Source organism: Homarus americanus, unplaced genomic scaffold, assembly GCF_018991925.1.
Source record: "Homarus americanus isolate GMGI-L3 unplaced genomic scaffold, GMGI_Hamer_2.0 scaffold41027, whole genome shotgun sequence".
Taxonomy (NCBI): domain Eukaryota; kingdom Metazoa; phylum Arthropoda; class Malacostraca; order Decapoda; family Nephropidae; genus Homarus; species Homarus americanus.
In genome coordinates, this window is record NW_024745073.1 from 925,526 (window position 1) to 952,450 (window position 26,925).

Consider the following 26,925-nt stretch of genomic DNA (forward strand, 5'->3'; position numbering starts at 1 on the left):
AATACGGTGTTGCGGAGCGAGGTGTAAATATTCCAAACACTTTTGAAGAAAATATATTATAAAAACTGAAAGATTGCAGCCCTCAAATTTGACAGTTTTCTGTCGATTTTTTACAATCTATGGACTTTTTAAGTATCGTTCCGCAGCGTCGTACATTTAATAAATAATTAACTAATATTTACTTCGGTAAATATGTTTAGCCATATATTTTAGGTATATTTTTTTTGCACAAAATAAAACGAAATAAGACTAGGCACCCTCCTGTCACCCATGTCCCAAGGTAGGTATCTACCTACCTTGCCCATGTCCATCCTTGTCTTAAATTGGTCCTATCTGTTAAACATTTCGCCATACATACATTAGGATTGGCCGATAAACGACGTAGGCTGGGTGTCTGTTATTAGTTGCTAATGGTAGACAAATGTTTCTATGAAAAGTTTCATGACAATCGAAAAACGTAACAATAATACATAGTTTTTTGCTATTTCGCATTTAAGTTTATTGTAACAGGTGAAGCTTATGAAATAAATAAATACATAGGGAGTCAGTCTTGTTGTTTGTTTAGCCCGGGTTCACGATAAGGTCAGTATTAGAGGTCTGCTTCAAACTCTAAATATTGAAATAATAACGCAACTTTACTTTCTTTGAAACTTCATAAAAAGATTAAAACTAGGTATAGCTTAAAAAATATGTCTGTAGTAAGAGCAAAACACTCAACACTATACCTGTATACTGTAATAAGAAAGGAGGATGTTGTTTACAAAGTGGCATAGGACATGTGTGGCCGACCAACTGATACACAGGTGAGTGGCGAGAAATGATAAGATTATATTCAGAGCAGTGTCCCATGGGCCAACCCGTGCCCTATATACACTAACTAGTATAACTACCCATTCTACAATAGCATCATAAGTTGTTGAGATTCAACTCTTCAGGTCCAAGTATCCCGAACTAAAATATATGCGGTAGAAGACTAATACCATGTACTGTATACTAACACTAATTTCGATTATGTGAAAACAATCCCAATTTAAGACACACTTGCTTGTCAAAAGGGACAGGGCTAAACAAAGGGGACATTACAAAAGTACTCAAACTATCCAACCAGGAGCGAACTCATAACAATGGTTTTAAATTAGACAAATTTAGATTTAGGCGCGAAATAGGTAAACATTGGTTTGGAAATAGAGTAGTGGACGAGTGGAACAAGTTACCAAATATCATCATTAACTCGAATACGCTGGATAGCTTCAAACATAGGTTGGATGGATATATGAGCAATAGGGGTTGGTGTAAATGGGACTGCCCAGTATGGACCAATAGGCCTACCGCAGTTTCCTCCATTCTTATGTTCTTATTATATTACTCTTCAGGTAAGTTCGAGTTTTGATAGACATGCATAGACAGACAAAAAAGGGAGTCAGGATAGAAAAACATAAAATGGAAAGAAAGAAGTATAGACAGGCAGGATAGATAACAGGGTAGACATGAATAAATAGAACATAAGAACATAAGGAGTCTGCAATAGGCCGGTTGGCCTGTGCATGGCAGCTCCTGTCGAGAGTTACTACCACTCTCTATCATCCATGAATCCATCCAGCCTCCTTTTGAAACTTTCCAGCGTTCCAGCACTTACTACAAAGTTGCTAAGCTTGTTCCACTCGTCCACCACCCTATTTGTGAACCAGTTCCTTCCTATCTCCCTCCTAAACCTAAACTTATCCAACTTAAATCCGTTGCTACGAGTCCTGTCCTGCTCGGATATTATAAGAACTTTATCTATGTCGCCTTTATTGATTCCTTTCACCCACTTAAATACTTCTATCATATCATACCACCTGGGAAGATATTGGAAGCATAATGTGTTGTCTAATGGTAGACCCCGCTGCCACATGGCATCACGAAAATTGTGACCAAGTCCCAGGTTGCTGACCTGACTTTATGCCTCAATTACACACAATTGCAGGGTCTCAACTGTTTCTCTTACTATTGACAACACAACATACAAATAGTGTATTGTTTCTCACTTTTGATCTTTTTTTGTATTTATGGTTCTTTATTATTATTATTATTATTATTACATTTTCGCCCCCCAGGCCCCTATGTGGGTCAGTGACCTGTGCCCGGGTGGGCTAATCCCCATAAAAAACAAAACCCTGGAGCCAAACATATTCCCCACTTAATTACCGCAGCCTCAAATCAGATTCTCAAATGTTCGTAGGTTACAACTATGATCGTGTGTGTGAACGAGATTTTGCTATCACTATAGTTGCTTTCTCTTACCCTCAGGCGTGAGAGAAAAGTTAAGGTATGAATCTTGGAGACTGGCCTGCCCGAGGGCAAGCATCTTGTATGTTATCCTATGTGACTCATTATATGGACCCCAAGTTAGGTTAGGGAAGGGCCTATTAGGACTAGGGCTCGTTTGCCTTACACTTTCTCGTCTGGACCTTCCTCATTTTTCGCCAGAATTTGAACAACAAAACAAAAAATATTGATAGTGAAAGTTAGATGTCACGTGTGTATATGTGTGCTCATAGTTGGGCGCGCTGCCAGAATCAGCTAATGACGGCAAACGTCTTATAGATTTGGCAGCGGTCTGTCGCCCTCGCTCCTATGCTGAAGACGCAGACCTTACTGCGGTAGTAGAGACTAGTGAGTGGGGAGGAAAGAGTGGGGTGCGGTGGTTGAGAGGAGCAGGGGGATGTCGGCGTCAGGTCCCACAGGTCGCTCAGGTAAACACCTTCCTTCACCAGTGTCGCCACTTGTCTGTCCACTGAGCTTTACTCCATATCGGCGGTTCTGTCTCTTCTCGGTACTCCACACTGAAGACGTTTTACTGTACAGTGTCCCTCTCTATTTTCTACATCTTAGTTACATTAAAATCTGAATCGAAAACACAACGGAAATTAAAAACAATTAAGCACACGTAGTCTAGACAATGCTGAGTCTTTTTCAGGGCGATTTGTCGATAGTCGAGGTTAAAGATATGGGCGATAGTAAATCAACCAGCGAACAAATTACAATGAATAACAGAAAGTATATAAGATCGTGGCAGGATTAGGTCATTACCTCACCCCCACGTGACAGTCATACCAAAATCAGTGTTTACATCTCTCACCTCACGAGACTTGGCAGCTGAGAGTCCTTACCAGATGCGAGCAGCTAAATATTTACTAGTCTAATTATTTTCACCCCCTTAAGTACGTTTCATTTTCGTATACTGCACATATTCCCACGCATAGTTTATATCATCTTAACTATTGCCTTATTTTTTCATTTTTTTGTATTAACATTAAAGATTCAGGTATGGACGAAGATTGTAATACAGTACAGGCATATGATGTATGAGTTGGGTCGAGGATATACATATGCATCTACGCGTGTGTGGCGCTTCGGCACCTCAGCATCTCACACATCCTCACATACGTAGTTATTGCAACAAAACTAATGTTATCAACTATAATCACTCCAAATTTTGACCGTCTTGTGACCGTCGTGATGCCATATGGCAGTGTAGTGGATTTCTTCCCTACAAACGTTGTTTGTCGCTGAGTAGCCGACCCCGCGAATTCCCCAGTGTATGCCTCGTGGTTTAGGTCAACCAGCGCCGCCTTACATCACGGAGGTCAACTATTAAGCCACGCCTACCTCCGCTATATAAGACCTGACCTCGTGGTGACCTGTCACTTTTCTACCTACACCAACCAGCAAGCAACACCACCTCCTCCGCTTCTGCCTGGCGGCCCTCGCTCCCGCCGGCGAGCATGGCGACCCACAAGCTGGTCCTCCTCTGAGCATCCTCACCAACCAGCTCTCTCTACATCACGCTTGTAACCACGCTGCCACTTCCCAGCACCAAGCTGCATTGTACATCCAATACAACATGTATACAGAGAGCACATTGTGAGTTTCCTTCTCCATCCCATCCTGAGTGTGAACCCCAACAACCCGTATACCCACAGCAGCAGGGTCTACCATTAGACAACACATTATGCTTCCAATATCTTCCCAGGCGGTAGTACCTCCCTGTTTGATAGCTGCCTGCTACCTGGAGTTTGTATTATAAAACTTAAACAATAATAATTATGATGCACAGATGAGGGCCATAAAATAGGGAAGTACAGTTTATGGACAATTAATGCAAACCCGTGGGTTATTTTGTTGTACCTCAACGTGTATTCATTAATTGTTTTTATTCTAGTTGGTATTTATTTGTGTGATTGTGTCACTAAGAAGTGGAACTATGTTTTTCGTTAGTCCTATTACTTGTAAGTAAATAAACACAATAAAAATCTTGTTGATTTTTAACCATACAGTACATTTACAAGTAATTAAATTTATATAAATATCATATAAGGTGTTTATAGTTAATGGCACTTGAATTTCAGTGGTAATTATTTATGTGTATGCCTCATCAAATTAAAACTAATCTTAGTGGGATTTAATTATTTAATTTTATTTATAATTTTAGATATGAACGCACAGAACGAGAGGTTAACTAAGCAATCGACACGAATTGGCAACAGTGTCAGGGACTCAACCTTAGGACGGGCAGCGGCCGCAGCGCAGCTTACTCAGACGCGGTGGTCGCCTACTGTATCGCGCAGCCTTACCACCGACAGACCATGCTTAAAAGTTCACAGACGTCACTTCGAACCCGTGCGTCAAGGTGGGTCTCTTATGTATGTGATACAATCGTGTGGAAAATTTTGTGCCTTGAAACCAATCCAGTGACGGTAGACATTGACTACAGTAAGTACCCGGTAATTATGAGAACAAGGCTGTTCTCTTCTGTCAGTAAATGATCATTCTTTTTGGTGAACCGATGCAGTTAGTTAGACCTGGCATATAGTGAGACCATAGTAAGTTTTGCAGCTTTATATGTGGATAATGTAGTAATAAAATAATTTTGCCTTTGAACACCTTTCGGTACGTAAACAAATAGGTGTCACGTGAAGATGTTTACAGGTGTGCCCCCACGTGTTGTGCTACCACCACCACAACGAAGGCCATTTAAACTAGGAATATTTTGTTAGTAACCCAAAGTCTTGTAGTGGTGTCAACAAATAATTAAATTTTGTGCTGCGCTGAACAAAGCCGGTATATTTGTCAGGCAAGCTTGGTGAAAATGTATATAGGGCTTGCAATTCGGTAAGGGAGATAGATATACGGTATTTATTATTAGTAGTGTGTTAAAATTATTATACATTGGATCATTATCTTACTGTAATCTGAGTCAACTTTACTAATCTATATACTACAAATAGCGTTAAATAAAGTTTAGCATGTTTTAATATGAACTAACTTGGGCGTTGATTATTACTCTTATAGTAATAGATGCTCATGGTTGTTGCCGACAGAGTACATGATAAAGGTGACAGAAGATTTCTAACACAGTCTCCCCGCAGGCAGAGTTGGTATTCATAATTCCATCTTGGCTGAAGTTCATTAAAAACATGAATCACCTGAAGAGTAGACATCGTAAGTCATTTTACCTGAAGAATAACCACCTTAATGCTACCTGGGGGAAGTTAGGTTTGGTTAAGCTTGCCTTATGGTGGTTAATCTTCATGTGATTTTCATGTTACACAAGAACACAACCTAACCTAACTTAATGTTATATGATGTCAGTGTGGGCCTTAGGTCATGTAATTATTAATGCCAACTATATACTGTTATACAGGTCAAATCAAGGTCGCATAGCCAACGCCCATTTAACCTAACTTCATCTGAAGAGTCTCCACCACAGCCTGCTCTATCCAGCCCTAACTGGGGTGAAGATTCTTCAGGTAATTTGGAAATTCATATCTTACCAATTTGTATACTTCTGGTTAATGCAGCAGTTTCCAAACACGGGGTATTTGGGGTCACAAGATACATCATAAGGGGTCGCATAGAGCTCATAGTGTTTCTGGGCTCCCATTGAGCTCATGGGATTGCTGGAGTTACTTGGTTCATACAGCGGTCTTTACTTTTTTTTTTTTTTTGTCCGAGTGTCAAGGACTGAAAAACCTTGCTGACAGGTGCTGTCTCATTGAGTCGGGGCCATAAATTATGGTCAAGAGACTAATGCAGTTACATACTCTCCTCGTGTCATGTTAGGTTTATTCTGATGACACGTTTACCAACAGAAGTTCCACACTTCTACCTTTGAGCAGTCCTCAGCACAGTTCATTCTCTACTTCCCATGGATGTGGACAAAAAGTGGCAGTATATTTCTATGATAGATTCCCCGAGTTGATTAATGAGTCTTTTGATTTTGTTCTGTTTCCATTCAAGACATGTAAAACAGTGTCGCTCTTTTGTGCTCCTAACTGCCTAGCTAATACTACAGACGGGCAAGGGGGGACCTAGTTGAGGTGTATAAACATCTCAGGGGTCACTACTCAGTTGAGTGTCCTTACTTGGAGCTGGCGGATGCTCGCCCCACAGGGGGTCACAGCTCAAGATTGAAGAAGCCGCAAGTCCAGAAAACCGTGAGGGCAAACTTTTTCGGAGTGAGGGTTGTAATCTCTTGGAACAATCTACCAGAGAGTGTTGTGACGGCACCGAGTGTGAGCTCTTTCAAGACAAGACTTGGCCAACACTGGAGCGGGTTCAGGTACATTCAGGAGCCGGTGCATGCTCGGTATTTGCCAACAGTGCGTGACAGAGACGTGACCGATCGCCCGGGCGGCTAGCGAGCCGATCTTTTGGTGAAGAGGATAAATGAAAAGGAAAAGTAATCAGAGACGTGACTGATCGCCCAAACTGTTAACAAGCCGATCAGTGGCGAAGAGGATAAAAGTAAAAGTAAAAGAAATGGCAGAATTACAGGCTGAAAACAAGGCAAGGGTTAATTTTGAGTTTTATATTACACTGCCTCTTCGCTTAACCCATTATAACATGGGTAGATAGGGGACATGTCAGGTGGACTCGAAGAAGTTCCCCCCACACACAAAAACACTCCAAAACCAAAATTGAAATACCCTGTACATCATACAGCTTTAAAGTAGATCACTAATAACAGGAATACTCCGGTTATCGTAGAGGATGCGTGCCAGTAAATGAGAAATTAATAAAATTTAATAATGTGCATTACAGGTACTCTTTTATCTCGTATGCACTTAAATTTGTCTGATGTCATAAAAAATACTCCACTTCAACCCAAACTCCTCACAGATAGCATTCATGGAGACCCCAGCAGCAATTCTGTCTCGTATCTTCAGTCGCTTTTCAATTGGTTGAGTTCTGAGCACCATTCCTTTTCACCAAGTAATCCTTAGTGGTGTTGTTTTGCCTTTACTTGTTTCAGAGGATATGATGATACACCAGAGAAGCACTAAATACAATACAAAAAAAAAAGTGTGCGGTGGAGCAGTAGTCACAGCAATAAACATGTGGGTGATGACACCTCTCCCAACTGCCACCCCACAGAGCTTGTCTGAGTTTTTTGGGGTTTCCGATTTACAGAAGTCCAACTTAGAGGGGTCTTACTGTATGATACAGTTGTAGCATATGACAGATGTAACCTAGAAAATTGTATGCTATTTTTAATCACATAATTATACCCCTAGCTAACAGAAATTTTATTAAATTATGATACACTACTGATGTAACTTAAATTGAGATTTAAATTATGATGCACACATATTACACATGAAATATGCCGGAGTTGCAACTAAGGAAATTGTATGTTACGTTGCTAAACCACATATTAATACTCCCAGGTGTAGAACATTAAATGATGAAATAACGTCATATATTAAACATGGCAGAGTTGCAACCTGTCTCTGCCTGTGTTTACTTTCATACTCTGCAATTACCGTATGTAATATACTTTCCTTATTTGTTTTTACTATATTAGAATACAGTATATGAATATGTTCTTACAGTATTTATTCTAAGAATTCTCTGCATCAATAATTACTGTACCATGTATCACCCTCCCTGTACAATGCCCCAATCCGCATAATTTTGCATACAGTATTTTCATATTTTATGTATTTCCTTTGGGTTCCTTTATTTTGCTGGGGGTAAATGTCGTGGACATTAGGGTGTACAGAGGCTCATTTTTGTGTACCTTCCAAATATCTTGATTCCAGTTTTCACAAGACTAATGCATGATCCATGGAGTACAGTACAGTACCTGTTTAGACTTCAACTGAAATTAGTGGTGCTGTAGTATGCCCTTGCACAAAGTATGAATTACTTGCTCTCATAGACTGATCCTTTCACGCTTCCATTCACACTGGCATTTTGTATTATAGGTGTGTTTAGGTGCTGACAGCATTCAGTACACAGTTGGTCAAACTTTATACAGGTATATCATAAGATTAATCTTTGTATTTCTGACTTGACTTTTAGTAAGTTACATGATGGCACGAAGCAACAGTTGGATGACAGACTATGCAGAGGAGGTGCTTTCATGGATGCATTATCGAGAGATGCAGCACATTCCATACAACGGTAATTCGCCACAGGTAGGTAGATTTACTGTTAGGTGGATAGTGTGCAGAAAAATATTTTGAGGCAAATGGTATTAGATATAATGATAATTGACAATGGCTGCAATGAAACCTGCTCTTAGATAGTACAGTGATCCCTCGGTTAACGAGCGCCTCGGTTAACGAGTTACCTTCCATAAGATTCTTAACTTCGGTTAACGAGCAATCCCTCGATTAACGAGGTTTTTTACGAGCCGACCTCAGCATGTTTTCGCTTGCATTTGGCAGTCCACTAGCTGTAGTATTAGTCCGCCAATACAGTAATCGGTTCTAGGGCTTAAATTCCTTACTATTTTAATAAATATCAAGAAGTTTATATTATTCAATAATTTTAAAAGTTTTAAATTAAATTTTTTAGTCATTTTAACAATTATTAAACATAATTGAAGTATAGGAAGCTAGTCTTTTGCGCGCCATACAGCCTGTCAACACACCATACAGGCGTCAGTCTCTGTGTCTTTTCAGTGGAGGTAACATCTTGCTTCAGACCCTCTTCAACTAAACGCTTTTTTTCTGTGTTTCCAAGCAAATTATTGGCCAATTTGAAATTTATTTTACATATTGACAATATATAATGTAGTGCAGTGTTGATTTAAAGAAAATAATCTTGAATTACACCAAGAGAACTAAAATTTTATGGGTGAAATGGCACCATGGGGTGACTTCTCTTCCACCTCAATACCTTCTCTTCTCCCTTCTCCTCCACCCCCATTCTAATTATCATCATCATCATCCAGGAGCCTTTTACATACACACCTCAGAGTAAGTGTACTTTACTACCTTTTTTGTTGAATTTAGGCAATTTTCAGTGAGCTGGAACCAATATAAATATAAATATATATATATATATATATATATATATATATATATATATATATATATATATATATATATATATATATATATATATATATATATATATATATATATATATATATATATATATATATATTACTGTACCCTGAGAGATTGGAGCGCCTGAACTTGCCTAGCTTATACTGCAGACGGGCAAGGGGTGACCTAATTGAGGTGTATAAGCATCTCCAGGGGCACTACTCAGTCGAGTGTCCTTACTTGGAGCTGGCGGATGCTCGCCCCACAAGGGGTCACAGCTCAAGATTGAAGAAGCCGCAAGTCCAGAAAACTGTGAGGGCAAACTTTTTTGGAGTGAGGGTTGTAAACTCTTGGAACAATCTACCAGACAGTGTTGTGACGGCACCGAGTGTGAGCTCTTTCAAGACAAGACTTGACCAATACTGGAGCGGGTTCAGGTACATTCAGGAGCTGGTGCATGCCCAGTACTTGCCAACAATGCATAACAGAGACACGACCAATCGCCCAAGAGGCTAACGAGCCGATCTTTTGGTGAAGAGGATAAAAGAAAAGGAAAAGTAATCACAGACATGACCGATCACCCAAGCGGCTAACGAGCCGATTGGTGGTGAAGCGGATAAAAGTAACTTAAAGTACACACACAAACACCCATTCCCTGGTTTATGAAATGATTCCCTTCCTGAAAAACATATTGTAAATAAATTTTTTGGAAATTGGATCACATTTTCCCTTAGATTTTTATTATAAAAACTTAGATACGGTCCTGCAAAAAAGTAAACTTTCCTCAAAGCATCTTAAAATGTCACAAATCATGTTTTTAATGGAATTTGGTGGTGTTTACAGTAAACCCTGAAACATCGCGGGGGTTAAGTTAATGGAAACCCCTTGAAGTCCCAAAACTGCGAAGCTCGCCCATGGGAAGCCCAAATTGCCAAAAAATTAAGAAAACCCTCTCCAGGTGTTTGAAATACATACATCAGATTGGATAGAACAGTTACTGTAAAGCAACAAATTACTATATGATAAATTAAATATGCACACTCACCATTCAAGATGTGAAGTTGTTGCCATCATGTTGTTGCCTCTCCCTGCCCAACCCTGCTATGATGATTATGTGATGAATGCTGTTGTTGTGATTAGATGGTGGTGATGATGTTTTGGATGAGAATTAATTATCATCTGGCTCTAGACAGGAGGCAGGAAAGAGTGGTGGGGGGGAAAGAGTACATAGGGGTAGGGATTGTCTTCGGAGTTATGCATAGGCCTGACAGATGTTGAGAGCCTGGCAGTTGTCAAGGGCTGAGTTGAGGTTGAGGGCTGGGCTGCGGTTGAAGGTCGTCGTTTAGAGAAGAACAATGTTATTGGCATTTGTGATCTTTGGTGCTTTAGATTTTTATGAATCTCTACGTAAGATGCAAGAGACTGCTCTACACTCTTAAAGATCAATGCACGATCAAGAGATGGATCAAACTCGATGAATTTATTTGTTGCTCCTCATAGCATTCATGGCCAGCTACATTTTCTCTCTTGTCCTCTTCATTCTTATCTTCTTCCTGAAGCCTACAAGGTCCTCCAACTCTTGATCTGTTATCTCTTTCACCTGCGTTCTCCAACAGGCTGGAGGTCAGCAAACCCCTTACCCCCAACCTCTTTGGCAATCTGAACGATATGTTGCAGCACAGGCGCAGGTATGGAAAAGTCTTCAAAATTATTCACCACTTCAGGCCATAGTGTCTTAGAGCACTCATTGACACACTTGGCACTGATGTTGTCATGGCACAACATGATGTAGGCGATGCAGTCTGTAATGTAAAATTTTTTCCAAGCTTCTTTTACACCTTCCTCACTGCCCTCATCAACAGCTTCATGAATCCTGAAGAAATTGTGGGTAATGTATTCGGCCTTGAAAACAGAGATTATGCCATGGTCAAGAGGCTGAATAAGAGAAATTGCATTTTTAGTGAAGAAAAATACCTCGATATTGGGATTTGCAAAGCATAGAGAATCAGGGTGACCACGGCAGTTGTCAATCGTTAGTAACACTTTGAACTCTAAGGCTATGTGCCATGTGCGAGTATTGTATGGCATCGAGCGACCAGGGCATAGAAGCGCAACCTACTTTCTAAAGCGACCTGTGTTCTATCTGTCAGCATAACCATGCTGTTTATGCAGTGCAGATGTTTGCTGGTACAGGGGGGCCCCCCCCAAATTTGTGGCAATTAGGTTCTCAAAATGGCCGCAAATAACATTTGCGGACCGGGGGTACCCTGTTTTGGTGCTCACATGAAGGCAAGCGAACTGGAAATAGTAAATAATATCTAAATAGATAATTATTGTAATACAAACTGATGCATTTTATTGTTAAGTCTATCGCTCTGAATTTATTTTCAGATACCAATGAGAGCTGGGATAATAGAATTCTTGTGTATGGTGAGTGAGCGTCTGAAGCTAAGTGTTGCAACAACCCACCTCTCAGTTTACCTTCTAGACAGATTCATGGATGCCCACCAAATAGCAGACAGCCAGCTACGACTAACAGCTCTCGCTGCTATATTGTTGGCTGGTAGGTTTTGTGCTAATTTTATAAATTTGGGAGAAGTATGTGTGTGAAAGTGGTGTATCATTTTGATGCAGAAAGAAGGATAGGGGACAATTGAGGGAGAAATTTGTGTGTGAACCATGAGTTTATTTGCATGATTTAAATAAGTGCTTATTTTCATAATTCTGTTATGATATTGAATTTCCATGAAATTTAACCCAGTACAGTACTATTATTAATAGGGTGCAGCAGTCGAGTGGATTCTCTGTTTGCCTTTTGCCTGAGGCTCCCTGGTTCAATCAGGAGCAAATCTAGGAATATAAAGGGGGGGGAACATTTCGAGTGCAGTGAGCCCATCCAGCATGTGGGAATTTGTGGGCAGCTAAGGTCCCCCCCCTCCCTCCCCTCCCAAGAATTTTTTTTAATCTGGCCAATATCAGGGGCATTTTGAGGCCATTTTCAAGCCATGCGCAGTTGATATTAGGAGATATTCTGAAGTCAATAGTAAATACTTTTTACACTGCAAAAATACCTTAGTTCAGTACTACATTAAAGAAAAAGTATTGGAATTTTCTGGTGAAATGGGGGGTCTGGACCCCCAGGACCCCTGGAATCCTGGATCTGCCCTTGTCAATCCCAGGACACCCTCAGTCCACCCAGCTGTGATTTGGTATACAATACAGTTTAACTTTCAATTTGAGTAAGTGAAGATGGTTGAGTGCAGTGACAATCATGCTGCCTCCTTGTATACCAAAGGCTTAGTATACAGTGACCTGTATGTACACTCGCTCCAAAAGGTATCTTTACAGAGGGGTGCGATGAATTTCAAAATTAACATTGCGACTTCTGTTGTCTCTGTAGAGTTGTCAAAATCCTCTGTATGTTGTGTCATATTGTCACATACAAAATTGTAGGTAGTAGGCAGCTATCAAACAGGGAGGTACAACCGCCTGGGAAGATATTGGAAGCATAATGTGTTGTCTAATGGCAGACCCTGCTGCCATATGGCATCACAAAAATTATGACCCAAGTCCCAGGTGGCTGATCTGACTTTCTGCATCATTTATACACAATTGCAGGGTCTCAATTGTTTCTCTTACTTTGACAACACAACATACAAATACTGTAAATGATAATACTTTAGGCAAGGTATGCCTTTTTTTAGTAATTTATTTAGCTAATGCCAGGCAATTTTATTCAGCACAGAGGAACCCCATGTACACAAGGGGTTAAGAGTCATCTTGCATTCAAATCATGATTTTTTGGTTATAATTGGTGAGAATTTTCTGTATAGATTCAAGTCCTGGCCCAGGACAGGCATGGGAAGGGTGTTATCCAATGTCACCCCCCCAATCATCACAGGTTTCCTCCTTTACTAGCAATAGACTATAATTCATAACAAAGTAACAAAGAACAGGCAAACCACACAAACAGTCAGTGAGCCGATTCCACAGAAAGCTATTGCCAGATGCCATTAGTTACAATGAAAGTAATTTTTTGAACCATCTAGCCTTTAAAAGCAATTTCATGTGTTATTGTATAAGGATATGGAAGCACAGATAGTTTCTATGATTCGTTGAAATTCAATATTTACTGACGAGTTAACAGTGAGTACCATACATTTAGGAGTGGAGGAGTAGGTTCTTTCCTTGTACAGTAGCTCCACACACACGACAATAAAAGGAGCATGCTCAGGTGCACTTGTCAGTGGTTTAAAAAATGTATAAGATGGGATTAAAATACAGTACATTTGAAAGATAATACTGTACCCAAATTTCTTGTTTAAGAATTACTCCACAGTGTATACAGTATGAGTACTGTATTGTATAATGATCCAAGTGTGAAGAGATTTTATCAGCTATTAGTTTGTGTGAAGCTGGCAAGTAACTGGCATGTTTGCACATGATAGATTACTTGTGGTCCATTATCAGTTAAATACCTTTATTGCATTGGCAGGATTGTACAAAGGTCACTTGAAATATTTGGTAAAATTTCTGCAAGGGCAACCATAGCCCTGAGCACTGTAGAGGGTATGTGATATAGGTTTTTATTTATTAAATTTATTTTATTTTTTTAATTTGAGAAATTTATTTTTTTCTTACTTAAAATATTTCATAATTTGTTGCAGCAAAATTTGAAGAAAAGGATATGAATGTTCCAAGAATTCCGGAGCTGAATGCTTTTGTAAATAACAGATACGGTACTAAAATCTTTAACTCGATGGAAGCTTTTATGCTCAAGTACTTCAACTGGAATGTAGGTATGTAGGACTTTGTTTTGTCTTGTAGAGAACCTGTATATTTTGTTGTATACGGTATTTAAATTTTGACAGAATGTTCAAATCTTTTCTTAATGGAAAATTTATTAATCTATTTGCACCTTTACCTTATTTACCTAATGGCCACCCAAACTAGGGGTTACAGTGCTGAGGTAAGGCTATTTTGAAACCCAGCATTGTTCTTGATTCTGCAGCTTGAGCTGGTAGACTGTTCCATAAGTCTACCACTCTTTGTGTGAAGAAGTATTTCCTTTTATTTGTCCTGCATGACATTGCAAGACAATAGACTATGCTCATTTATTCTATTCCTTTCAAGATTATGAATATCTTGACAAGATTTTGCCATTTTGTGTCATGTCTGAAGAGTTCATTGTTAGTATACTGTAGTCCTAAGGCCCTTGGTCTACATGGATAATCAAGTTGGTATAATTCAGGAATCACCTTAGTTGCTCTGTGGTGCACCTTTTCTATGGATGGTAAGTCTGTCTGGAGGTAAGGTTTCCATGCTTATATACTGTACATTAATCCACATGGGGATGTACAGTCAACAAAAAATTTTCTGCACCTTTAAGGTGTTATACAGTATGACACACCGGACCAAGAATTCTGAACAACACTCTAAATAAAACTTTAAGCTTTGTTTGGCAAACCTTTTGGGCCACTTGTCCACAAGCCTTTATTTGTGTTGAATTATATGGGTTTTTTTTCTCAGTCCCTGTTCTTCAAAATAATGCAAGGCTACTTGTACCTTAAAGGGCATTACTCTCTTGAATGTATGCATATGGAATTACTGGATGGATATTATATTTGCACATGATATACTTAGTGTTTATTGCTTGCTCTACAATGTTCTTTGTGAAATATATTAGAATATTTCATAGGAGAAGGGGATGGTGTAAAGCTCGGCTAGAGGAGCCAGGGATTATTGGTGGGTAGGGCATTAGCTTGGTTCGTTTTAGGGAATTCTGGAAATTGGATATTTTTGCCATTAAAGTGATTTTGGAAGGTTTTAGGTTGAAGATGATTAGATAAAGCAATTCTGATCTGAATCAGCTAGATATACTCATTCTAAGAACCTTTTCTTCATTATAATAGTTCAGTAATGTTAATAAGAACAAGTTGCCACTAAGCTCCTGTACTCTTTCCAGTGATGTTTTTGCTTGAGTCATAAACTACATACAGTACAGTATATACAAGAAGCAAACATATTGAGCTATATTTTTCAGGGACTGTGACAGTGGCTCACTTTGCTGAGTTCTACCTCATGCATGGAATAACAGCTGGTGACACGACTGAAGGAGAAAGCCTTGCAGCCCCTGCATTAACCAGGCAAACACTTTGGAGGACAACTGCTCACTTTCTTGATATTACACTACAAGGTAAGATTCCCTCAATTACACTAGATGATTTCCCATTTTATGCACTCTGTAATTATTTTGGATGCAAATTTTTTTCATTCTTTTACTTTCATAGCTTCATATATTTATTCTCAAATTAAATTTTCAATTTATCCTACACTGGATGGAGGGAGTGTTTACCTTAATTGATCTAAAGGATACCCAGTGATATCCAGTGACATGTAGTAATGCACTGTTATGTTTATTACTCAACCCTTTGACCCCGGTTGCCGTAAGACCTGCCAAACCCCCATGTGGGCCTATTTTGGTAAAAAAAACACTTCTTTTTTTCTTAAATCATTGTCACCTTATAAATGGGTTAATATAAGAAAAATACGCACCTGCAACATGCACTTCTTACTTGATGCCCTTTTATATCATATTTCTATCCTATAGCTATTACAAAACAAAATATTTATATTTTCCTCGAAAGAACTATAAAATACTGACCAGTAGGACTGTTTAGGCAGTACAAAACTTATCACTGTTTTCAAATAAATACATTATTTACATGTACTTATACTGAATATAGAGCTACTTGATCATGTGGATGTCTTTGTAACATGGAAGGCACAAGGCAACTCCACACTCCTTGCATCATGTCGCCATATCTCGGTGCCAAGGTTCACGGTGGCTGGGTGGGTGGGGAAGGAGCGCTGGTCTGTAGGCCAAACACTGTCCTCGCTGCCTCAGCAAACTCAACATCATCTGGGTTCTGTTTCCTCCCTATCATTGTCTTCATCATTCGAAATAAGCAACTCACGTGAGTTGATTTGCCAATTATACACAAATATCCCATACAAAGTATTTCCTCCTGCCCGGACATTCAAAATATGCCATGAAAAGTAAGAACATTCAGGAACGTCACCAGGGGTTTAAAGGTTAAAGAAATTTATTTGCAGTTAAGTTTCTTCTCTTTGGTCTCAGGGTGTCTCCTAGGGTTTCAATGATGCATAAACAGTGATTGTTTAGTTTATTAGACACAGATTTTCTGCATAGTTACTTTAACAGTTGGTTGATTTTAGGTACTCCAAGAAGTCTTGTCAGGTGTGATACTGGCAGAGTGATAAGCTTTTTTGGGGGGGGGGGGATTTCTCCCTTCCCAATGGGACATATGGAGGGATTTAGTTGGTCATCCATCAGACAATGTAAGAGAGTTGTAGGTAATTCAAGTTTGCAACCTAAGTTGTGGATCTCTGTAGACTGTTTCATTTGGTAGCATTAATTAGGATGAACCAATCTCTTAGGACTTGTTCCAGAAATGTTTTGGTTGGTTTCTCTTGAAAGTTCCATTCAGCTTTGTTTTGATGATTGAACAAGAGACAACTGTCAATCCCTGATTCATGGACTCATCCACCTTGGGATATGTCGGTTTGGGTGGATGCCTCCAGTGAGTGATGAAATTTTTGTTTCTTGGATCATTATGTGGGTAGTGATGACGTTCCTTATGCCTGAAGTTGTAATCACCCTCTTCCGTTGATGCGGTTGTCATGTTTACAACCAGACTTAAAAAAATTAAGTCTACAAGTGCTTGACAGGGAGGTAGGGCAGTAAAATTAACTTATACTATTGGAATTAGTTCATTTTACTGCCACACCTCCCTGTTAAGCAGTGTAGTGGGGTGTCCTTTGAGACTCATTTTTTTTTAGAAGTGTTTGTAAACACGACGACTCCTGTCAATGGAAGAGGATGATTAAAACTCCAGGCATCAGTTTCTACATACAGAGTCTGCACATTAATTTGAAGGAGATCTTGGTTTCTCTTTACTTTCTTCATTCCATGGAATAAACTTCAGGGGGAGGAGTATTTTGTTCTGATTGATAACATTTTAGCAATGGCAGATATTAAGGAAAAGGTTCCTCTAGCAAAACTACAGTTACCTATAGTTTCAAAAAAGGTTCTTTTTCTGGCATCAAAGCTATCTTGTTGTGTTCTGCCCATATGTTGCTTTCATTTTCAAATGTCAGGGCAGATTCTCTGTTGATGAATAAGGCCATGCCATCTGAAAGGATGTTGGATCAAGGCTCATTCTCTGAGTGAGTGTCTTGAGGTGGATTTGTTCATAATGTCTGCAGTCACTATGTCTGTGTGTGGTGTCCATTCTGCAGGAGTGTTTGATAAGGGTGAAGCCTTTTCCATGAGTTGGAACAATTGGAGTCAGGTTTACATGATACCTCCATTTGCTCCTATCCTGCAGGTTAGTTCAAGGGGATTATTATGCAGATAATTAAATTTTGACTGAATAGGGTTTTATATTCTCTGGCTAGTTTCAGTTAAATAACAGGCCCAGCTTCATCAGATGGGCCAGGTGCTCAAACCTTACAAGACAGTAATCCATCTATCTTATGTGAACTCATAATAAACTGAGAATTAAAACTTCATAGTTTATGAAATTATAAACAGAAAGTTAAGATGTAGCTGTGTACTGTAGATAAAGTAGGACTTACGTAAGTAATGTGGCACTGAAGAAAAATTAATCTATAAATATTTTTTTACAGACCAAGTTTTTCTACAATGGCCTAGCTCACAAGTGGCTGCAGCATGTGTCGCTTGTGGACGCTTGTTCTGTCATTTACTCCCAACATGGCCAGTGGCACTCGAAGGCACAACGGGATACCAACTACAGGCTCTCTCACAACTTATGGATCTGTTATTGAGGTATTGTGTAGTATTTCTGCATGCCACTGATATGCTTCTGTTCACCATTTTTCTGTTTTTCTCCCAGCAACTATTGACCTTTCCATCTTCATATTCTCCAAATTGCTGACCTAGTTAATTGGGATAGATGTGTGTGTGTTGTGCATTATATCATAGAACCCACAAAATATCCAGGGGCATCCATGTGGATAAGGTACCAATTTCTTATATTTTTTAACTGAAAAAAGTAATTTCCAAGTGACTTTTCTAAGCTATCCGCTTACATGCGCGCATGGTACAGTAAAACCTCCCGAAGTTAGTGATCGCGCTGTGCACTGACAAATTATTTTTTGTAATTCCCTTTAAAATGGCTGGCAAGCGTAAAAGTGAGAGTTCTCGTGGTGCTGAGAAGAAAAAGAGACTCATTTTAGAATTTCTATGTATTATTTTCGCCTTTTCGACTTACGACCTGGTCGTCGGAACGGAACCCCGTCGTAAGTCGAGGAGAGACTTATATGAGTATACTGGGTATTTTCCATAACCCTGAGTCTCTTGTTAGTTCTATCTAGAAGAACCAAGCATAATTTTACATTTTTATGACTTCTCTCAATGCTGAGGAACAATGATATGCACTTTGTGGTATGCTTTTCTGCATGTAGTTTTGCTCGAGTGTTTGCTGGATTATGTAAAAAGTATCCAGCAAAGATAGTAAAGTTTTGTAGATTCCTGTAGATACAGTGCTGTTACATTCTTGTTATTACCTGGTTAGATTTTAAAGTGTAGTACTGTAGTTTGATAATTGTTCCTGTAGTGCTATTTGTGTTCCACAAACAATTCTCACTTTTTGTCACAGAATATTTATGAATGACAATATGTTTTGGTTTACCTACTAGATTGACAACTTAGTGTCAGAGAGGCCAATAAAAAGTGGTGGTTACAAAGAGAAATGAAAATTCAAAGAATTATCCAGTGGAGAGGTTTGGATGATGCTGTAATTCTCTTGCAGTAAGTATTACCTTACAGTTGAATATTGACAGTTTATCTACACAACTGAGAGATTATAGTCTGTCATCAGGTCACTTCCAGACTTAACTCGAGCACACACATATCCACAGGGATGAACCAGATGTTCAGTCACTTGTTGACCTGATGGAAAATGGATGGGGCATCCCCTCTTGACAGTAACATCAGAGCCGAGCAGCATTTCCACAGCCACAACTGCTTCTGATGTCAGGTGATCTTCAAGTAACTACATAAGCAGGTAGGAGAGATACCATACCAGCACTTCAAAGAAAGATTGATGGAAAAGTTAATTCAGAAATCCTTTCATCTGATTCCAAGACTTTGACCGTAAGACTGACAAATGACACTTCAAGTGAAATTGAAGCCTTTGGTATTATTCAGGATGGAGGAAATGCATGTAGTGTCAGAGAACTTTATACCATTGTGATTATTGCCTCGGAAAACATATTATAATCCGGTAGTCTCGAGCTTTAAACAATAATTTAGATTGCTGTATGAAAGCAAGCACACACCTTAGAAATCATAATATTAATGTGAACAAAATGGCTGAAGCAGAACATCAACATCAGAAATGTAAACTTGCATTGGGTGTAATGCAGTTAATGCATTTAAAGGCTGAGGGGACGTTAGTCCTTTGGAGCTCCTACTGAAAAGCATACATTAAGAGGAGGAATTCACTCTGGGAAGGCGTAGTCCCTCCAAAAAACTTGCTCAGTGACCTTCAGTACTTCACATTCTGTTCAGAACGAAGAAAGGAGAAATGGAATCAGGTCAGCTACCTTTATTTTATGGCTGCATGAGCATGCATGCTTTGGGAGCAAATTGCCAATTTGGACTGTAATCTGAAATATATTATTCCCAGCATCTTAAATCCTTTTGATGATGGTACACGAGTTGAAGAAGATGGATGACTTATTTTGCTTGATGATATGACCTCCTCCAACCTAAGATGTCCAAAGGACTCCTTTACTTGCAAGTACACTAGTGTGCAACTAGTGTACTTAATCTGGTGTTTTAGAAATGAACAAAGACGCCTGGCTATTGTAATCATGTGACAATATGGATGATGATGATGACCTCTTTGGTGTACTTGTCATCAATGCATGAGTAGTTGTGAATTTGTTATGCCAGGTAAGAAGGGAAGTACTTGGGCTACCATTAGGGTAGTGAGGGGACATCAGATGTGGTGATGGTGTAACCATAACTAGTTTAAGTAGTAAATATGATAAACACAGTTTTGTTCTTAACCCCTATGATACAATTCCCGTGCTCTCTACAATAAATAGTGCCAGTGTGATTGTCACACCATTTGTGGTAATGGTTTTCCCGCCCATACTTTGAATCTTATTGCCTGATAGACTCTTCTCATTTGATCAGCTGGCATGTAGGGAAGTGGCCACTTACCACAAATTATCTCATGGTTTGCCAGTGCCTTCTCAGTCATGGGGGAGAGTAGCCATGCATTCAAGTGTCTCCACCTCAGTCTGAGTGTCCAGGAAATCGAGGCCATGTATGTTAGAAATGCTTGTGTACTGTATATATGAGTGAGTGTATGTGTGTGACGAAGTGAGATGTACAACATCTGAACCTGTGCTGTAGTCTGAGAGTACTGTACTTGTGAATGTGTCTGAGTGTAAGAGTGTAATACTGTAAATGTGTGTGTTTGTGTATGTGTAATACTGTAAATGTGTAACTGTGTGTTTGTAAATGAACACACACGCACACACACACACACTGTATTTATTGTCACATTCAAATGAAATTTATCAGAACTCAACAAATTTAAGGTGCCAATTGAACCATAATGAAACACTTTATATTTCTCCCTTATCTGTCCAAATTATACAGATTATGACTTATGCCATATAGAATTAGAAGTACAGTAAAACACAATACCGTATGGTAAACACTGATGTGTGCTGAACATATTAAAAAAAAAAAAGACAAAAACAATCCACTTGAATATACCATGTGGGTAAGTACAGTGACCCCTCGGTTAACGAACTCAATCCGTTCCAGAAGGTCGTTCGTTAACCGAAAAGTTCGTTAACCGAAACCATTGTTTCAATGGGTTTTTGGGTAATTGGTTCCAGCTCACCGAAAATTTCCTAAATTCAACAAAAATGGTAGAAAAGTTCACTTACTTTGAGGTGTGTATGTAGAAGGCTCCTGGATGATGATGATGATGATGATGATGGGATTTAGAATGGGGGTGGAGGAGAAGGAAGAAGAGAAGGCATTGGGGTGGAAGAGAAGTCACCCCATGGTGCCATTTCACCATAATATTTTAGCTCTCTTGGTGTAATTCAAGATTATTTTCTTTAAATCAACACTGCACTGCATTATATATTGTCAATATGTAAATTATATTTCAAAATGACCAATAATTTGCTTGGAAACACAGAAAAAAAGCGTTTAGTTGAAGAGAGTCTCAAGCAAGATGTTACCTCCAGTGAAAACAGAGAGAGACTAACTCCTGTTATGCTGTGTTAAGAGGCTGGATGCCGCGCATTAAACTAGTCACTTTACCTTCAATTATGTTCAATAATTGTTAAAATGACTAAAAAAATTAATATTGAACTTTTAAAATTATTGAATAGTATAAACTTCTTGATATTTACTAAAATAGTAAGGAATTTAAGCCCTAGAACCGATTAATGTATTGGCGGACTGATACTAAAGCTGGTTGCCCGGTCAGTGCAAGCGAAAACATGTTGAGGTCAGTTCGTAAGAACTTCGTTAACCGAATTTTTTTCTTTGGCTGAATTGAAGATCCTTATGGAAGGCAGTTCGTTAATCGAAATTACGTTAACCGAGGTGTTCGTTAAACGAGGGGTCACTGTATCTCGATGAACAGGCTGAGCAGCAGGGAATGAACCCTGGCCATCAATCTTCTGGCAAGTGACTTTTACAATTCCAATGACTTAGCTTGGAGGATCCCCAGTTCAGAGGATCCCCAGTTCATTGGCAATTGCCTTATGAATGGATGTCTTTGGATTCCAAGTTTTGAGTTGAAGAGTAAGCTGGTTTTATGAGCATGCTTGCCACAATCTTAGAAATTATAAAATGCTATGTTATGGAAAGTGTGAAGTTGTAGAAGTAGAAGAGCAAATGCTTTATTTGAAGCTGAATTTCTGAAATGGGATGCCAAAAAGAAATATGTTGGATATAAATATTCTAAAGCAAAAGACTTAGGTGAATTAAAGGAGAGTTTGTCTTAGTAGATAATGAAGAATATAAGATTATCATGTACAGTTGTGGACAATTTGAAAAATTATGGATGAAATTAGAATTGCTATAGAAATATTGTTTATGGTATTACCACGGGCAATGTATTATTTTTAGCACTAGTTCCTTACTAGAGATAATTGCTAGACGTAGTACTAACATTTTCTCTCCCTATTGGCAGATTAAATGAAAGTGAAGAAAAGAGCAGTGTCTGCAACACCCCAGATTCTGGATATGGGAGTCGCTGCTCCAGTCTCCAAGGATCTCCATAAGTACTAGAGAGTTCAGTTCAAGTGCTTCATAGATGTATATAAGATGTTGGATTTGCTGCTAGTCAAGTATTGTGTACATTCCACAAGACTTATAAATGTAAGGTTTTTATATTGAGTTATGGATGTTTTTTGTAGAACTTTGGTATTTAGTTTTTGTTCATCATGCAGTATATTGTACAGTATCATGAAATTTTGCATTGAATAGAAAATGTGTGGACTAAGGATTGTTATGAAAAAATGATAAGAAGCAGTGAGTACCTGTGAAACATTTAGCATTATTTGTATTAGTTTTCTTCACTGTTAATGTTGCATGATGAGCACCTAAGAGTTTTGAAATACATTGGAAAGTTTATGAATTTTGCATTACTGTAATATAAAATATTTTCAAATTCACTTTGTTTGAATTTGTAAACAAGGAACAGTGGCAAGGTAAAGTAGAAATGATTTTGTATTTCTGTGATATGTTTAACTAATACATCTGTGGTTATACACTGATGAAGTATCCCCAGTAAAATGCCTTTTTTTTTAATTTCATAAGCTGTCTTATTATATAATTGGCATTAGTGTACTGTACTGTGAATGAATAACTTAAGATGTAATTTATTTATAATTTCCACCACTTATCAGCATACCAGTTGTTCAGGTTGTCAGTCTGTTGGATTTTTTATTAGAATGATACTTGTGAATTTTCATATTTCAAGTGGCCTCGTATAATAATATTACCTCCATCTACAACACAGCTACATCATTTATATGCAAATTACAATAGGAAAATGTACATGATGAGGAAGTTCTTTTGAATATCCTTTAAATTAATTTATTTCTTTGAACCTCACGTGGCTATGACATTGCCATGACCTGATCTCCAGAAGATCATTATTATTATTTGTTAATTTTTAATTTTGTCTCAAAAACAGAAATTGAAGTGGATACTTTAAACAGCCATTCAGGTATTGATGGGTTCCTATCTAGATATGTATGGTAGCTATCATAATGCTGGTGTTTAGAATGCTTTTTTATTTTAGAGGAATTTTTCAGTATTTTCTGTTGTTCATGCTCATCCTCTCAACTTAATCTTGTACAGTACTCTGGTGCTCAGAGTACAGTATGTTGAATGTCTCAAGATAAATAGGCATGACTTACAAAGGCTGGGATTTATTATTAACATTTTAATTAGCTTTTACCCTGTACAGTACAGTAAAAAGGCCCAGGCAGCATTAGAATAATTAGCTGAGGAAAAAGTATTAGTTCTGTTCTTAAGATTACAATGTGGTCTAGGTATACTGTATATTATACTTGTACATATATAATTGTATCAGATCATTGTAGGGCATTGTCCTTGTGAGTAGATAGATCTAAATGCTGTTTAGATGCTTTTTTTCGGTTTACAGGTAATTATATTGAAAGTTAACAAGCAGGATTTCCATGCAAAAGGAATATGCATACCTGTATATTTCATGTTTGAGGAAGGAGATAGAAAATGGTTAATATTCCTGTTTTGTTTATCAAGGTTTTGTAGTTTTGTTCATTGGCGTAGCTAAAACTTACAGTATGTATAGTACGTGTTTAGTTACATTTTTTTATATCCCTCTACAGTACTTTTGAAATAAACGGTAAGTAATATCACAATTTTGTCATAGTAAACTTTATTAAGCAACAACTACAGCAGATGGGTATTAGGTTAAGGTTTAAAGTAGGTGATCTTGTTATAATGGTGCTATTAACTTAAATTGTGCACAAATGCTAGTGGAATAAGAACCGAACGACTTTGAGTGGAAACTTCTACTTTCCATTTGTTTGTACTGTGCAGTGTGTCATCCATTAATACATAATTATAATAGTAGATACTGTGATACATAGAAGTCATTTAAAATTCTTGTTTATTAGTTTTACGGTTTAAGGTTCAGCTCTTATTAACCAAGTTTTACTGATTTTCATTTAAATTTTCCAATATTCATTGTAAATATTTGACATACTTTTCTCTGTTCTAGTCAAACTTCAAGAACATATTTTTTGTTGCAATTTCTTTTGGTTCTGTCTTTTCGTTCTTTAATACACAAATGGCGGGTAATGTTTGTAATTGTTCAAATGACTGTATCTTATGTGAGCTTCTAAATAAATTTCGCAAATGGCATATACCAATACAGTACTGTACAAAAATGTAGAATTTTTTTCCCTCGGAAAAATGAAGAGGTATATCCCTGGAAGTGTTTAGCTTTGATAAGGAAGCAAATGTATTTGTGAAGAGAGAAGATTACTGTACAGTATATGGAATGTATAGAACATGTCTTGGTATATACACTCAATAATTGGGGATTCTAATCTTTGCATTTTGATACTTTGGTAAAAGACAGCTTGCTCATTATAAGATTATGAATACAGCCTCACCTAAACCAATAGAACCAATGCACTGTATGTGCATCAAAGGTCAGTGATTCATGATCTTGAACAAATCTATAATAGTTATACAAGGGGCCCCCCCAAGTTCGCTGATTTTTTACTTCGTGGTTCTCGGTTATTCGCGGATGACACCCCTGGATGTACTCAAGAATGTCTGTGGGTACAAATAAATAATAATGGGAAAATACTCTCTCAAATAATCAAACAAATTTATTAAAAATGTTAGTCTACCTTCAAGTCAGTCCACCCTCAAGTCTGTGCTATTTTACAGTATTTTATTAATAGAGCATGGACTTGAGGGTAGACTCACATTTTTAATAAATTTGTTTGATTATTTGCGAGAGGATTTTCCAATTATTATATATCTGTATGTGTGTGTGTCTACACACACACACAATACTACAGGTAAAAGAAATAATTGTCCTAAGGGCCCCTGTATTTCAGATTTGTACCAAAGACATATTATTTTACTTTTATCCTCTTCGCCGCTTGGGCGGTCAGTCACATCTCTGATATGCACTGGCCTTGAATGCGCTCACACTCGGTGCCGTCCCAATGGTCTCCAGCAGATTGTTCCAAGAGCTTACAATTCTCACTCTGAAAAAAAATTTGCCCTCACATTTTTCTGGATTTATGGCTTCTTCAACCTTGAGCTGTGACCCCTTGTGGGGCGAACGTCCGCCAGCTCCAGGTATGTACATTCAACCGAGCAGTGTCCGTTAAAATGCGGTTTTCAATTGCTACAGGGAGCGCTTGGCATGTACTGGAAAGTCATATGTGAGACTGACCACATCCAGAAGCAGAGGGGTCCAAGATGCAAACAAAAGAAGATGGAGGAGCATGTGGTGGAGTCCTCCTGTGGAACAAGCTTCAATCTCAGCAATGCAGAACTTCTGAAAAGGAACTTGTATTTTCATTGCCTTGACAGAATGATCAATGAGCTTGACCAATGATTTACTGGTTTGGGAGCTGATCTCGTGAAAGGTATCCAGGCTTGTCACCCAGCCTCTGCTACTTTCCCATCTGAAGAGTTTTTAACAAAAGTTGCTATACACTACAAAATCCAGCTGAAATCAGAGGAAATATTGGTTGCTAAGAATTTTCTAGCCAGGAAGAAAGAGACAGGTGCCACTACTGACATGCCCAGTGTATACAGGTTGCTTGAATCTGATGTTTCCAAATCTAGAAGCCATCTTTCAAGTGGCAATGACCATTTCTGTCTGCAGCTGTGAGCGATCCTTCAGTGCCTTGAGACGTCTACACACATGGTTAAGGAGAACTATGGGACGGGACACTCGATCACCTGGCAGTTCTGTTCACTGAAAAGAATACGCTGGATGGCATTGAACATAATGAAGTCATTAACAGATTTGCCAGACTCAAATCAAGAAGATATAGTCTGATCCCCCCTCCAAAAAAAACTAAAGATGTGCCTGGTGTGGTTAACAGTGATTAAGTTAGTGAAGGGTTAGAACATGTCAATTTTACTTTTGCAACATTTAATGCATGAACCAATGGTCGAAGAAATGGCTGCTGAGATTCAATGTCACGAAGTGTAAGAGGATGCACCTGGGGCGTACCAAAAGTAAGGAGGCGTATCATATGTCCCAACGGGATGAAGAAACTGCTCTAGTTGAGACTGTGAGAAGGACCTAGGTGTGTATGTTGACAATGAGCTGAAGTTCTCGGGCCATTGTGAGAAGAAGGTAAATCGGGCAAAAAATTATTGGGGTCTTATAAGAAGGTCGTTCAGATATCTAGACGGTCCGTCCCTCGTAACGATCTTCAGGAGTGAAGTGCTTCCCCATCTGGTCCCCGAGATATGCTA

At 38.6% G+C, this 26,925-nt stretch overlaps 1 protein-coding gene across 1 annotated transcript; it reads left to right on the forward strand.

Moving 5' to 3' along the window:
- Nucleotides 1-776: 776 nt before the first annotated feature.
- LOC121878486 (cyclin-J-like) lies at nucleotides 777-25,359 on the forward strand. Its single transcript, XM_042384743.1, has 9 exons — nucleotides 777-803; nucleotides 2,541-2,655; nucleotides 4,475-4,672; nucleotides 8,350-8,465; nucleotides 11,715-11,886; nucleotides 13,991-14,122; nucleotides 15,367-15,519; nucleotides 18,036-18,195; nucleotides 22,607-25,359. The coding sequence occupies exons 1-9, from the start codon at nucleotides 777-779 to the stop codon at nucleotides 22,695-22,697; spliced, it is 1,164 nt and encodes a 387-aa protein (XP_042240677.1). The 3' UTR covers nucleotides 22,698-25,359.
- The last annotated feature ends 1,566 nt before the right edge of the window (nucleotides 25,360-26,925 follow it).

Bases quoted from the DNA above. Each gene is read 5' to 3' on its own strand.
- LOC121878486 (XM_042384743.1), top strand. From the start codon at position 777: ATGTGTGGCCGACCAACTGATACACAG. The intron at 14,123-15,366 runs GTATGTAGGACT...TATATTTTTCAG, and splicing joins GTACTTCAACTGGAATGTAG to GGACTGTGACAGTGGCTCAC. The intron at 15,520-18,035 runs GTAAGATTCCCT...ATTTTTTTACAG, and splicing joins TCTTGATATTACACTACAAG to ACCAAGTTTTTCTACAATGG.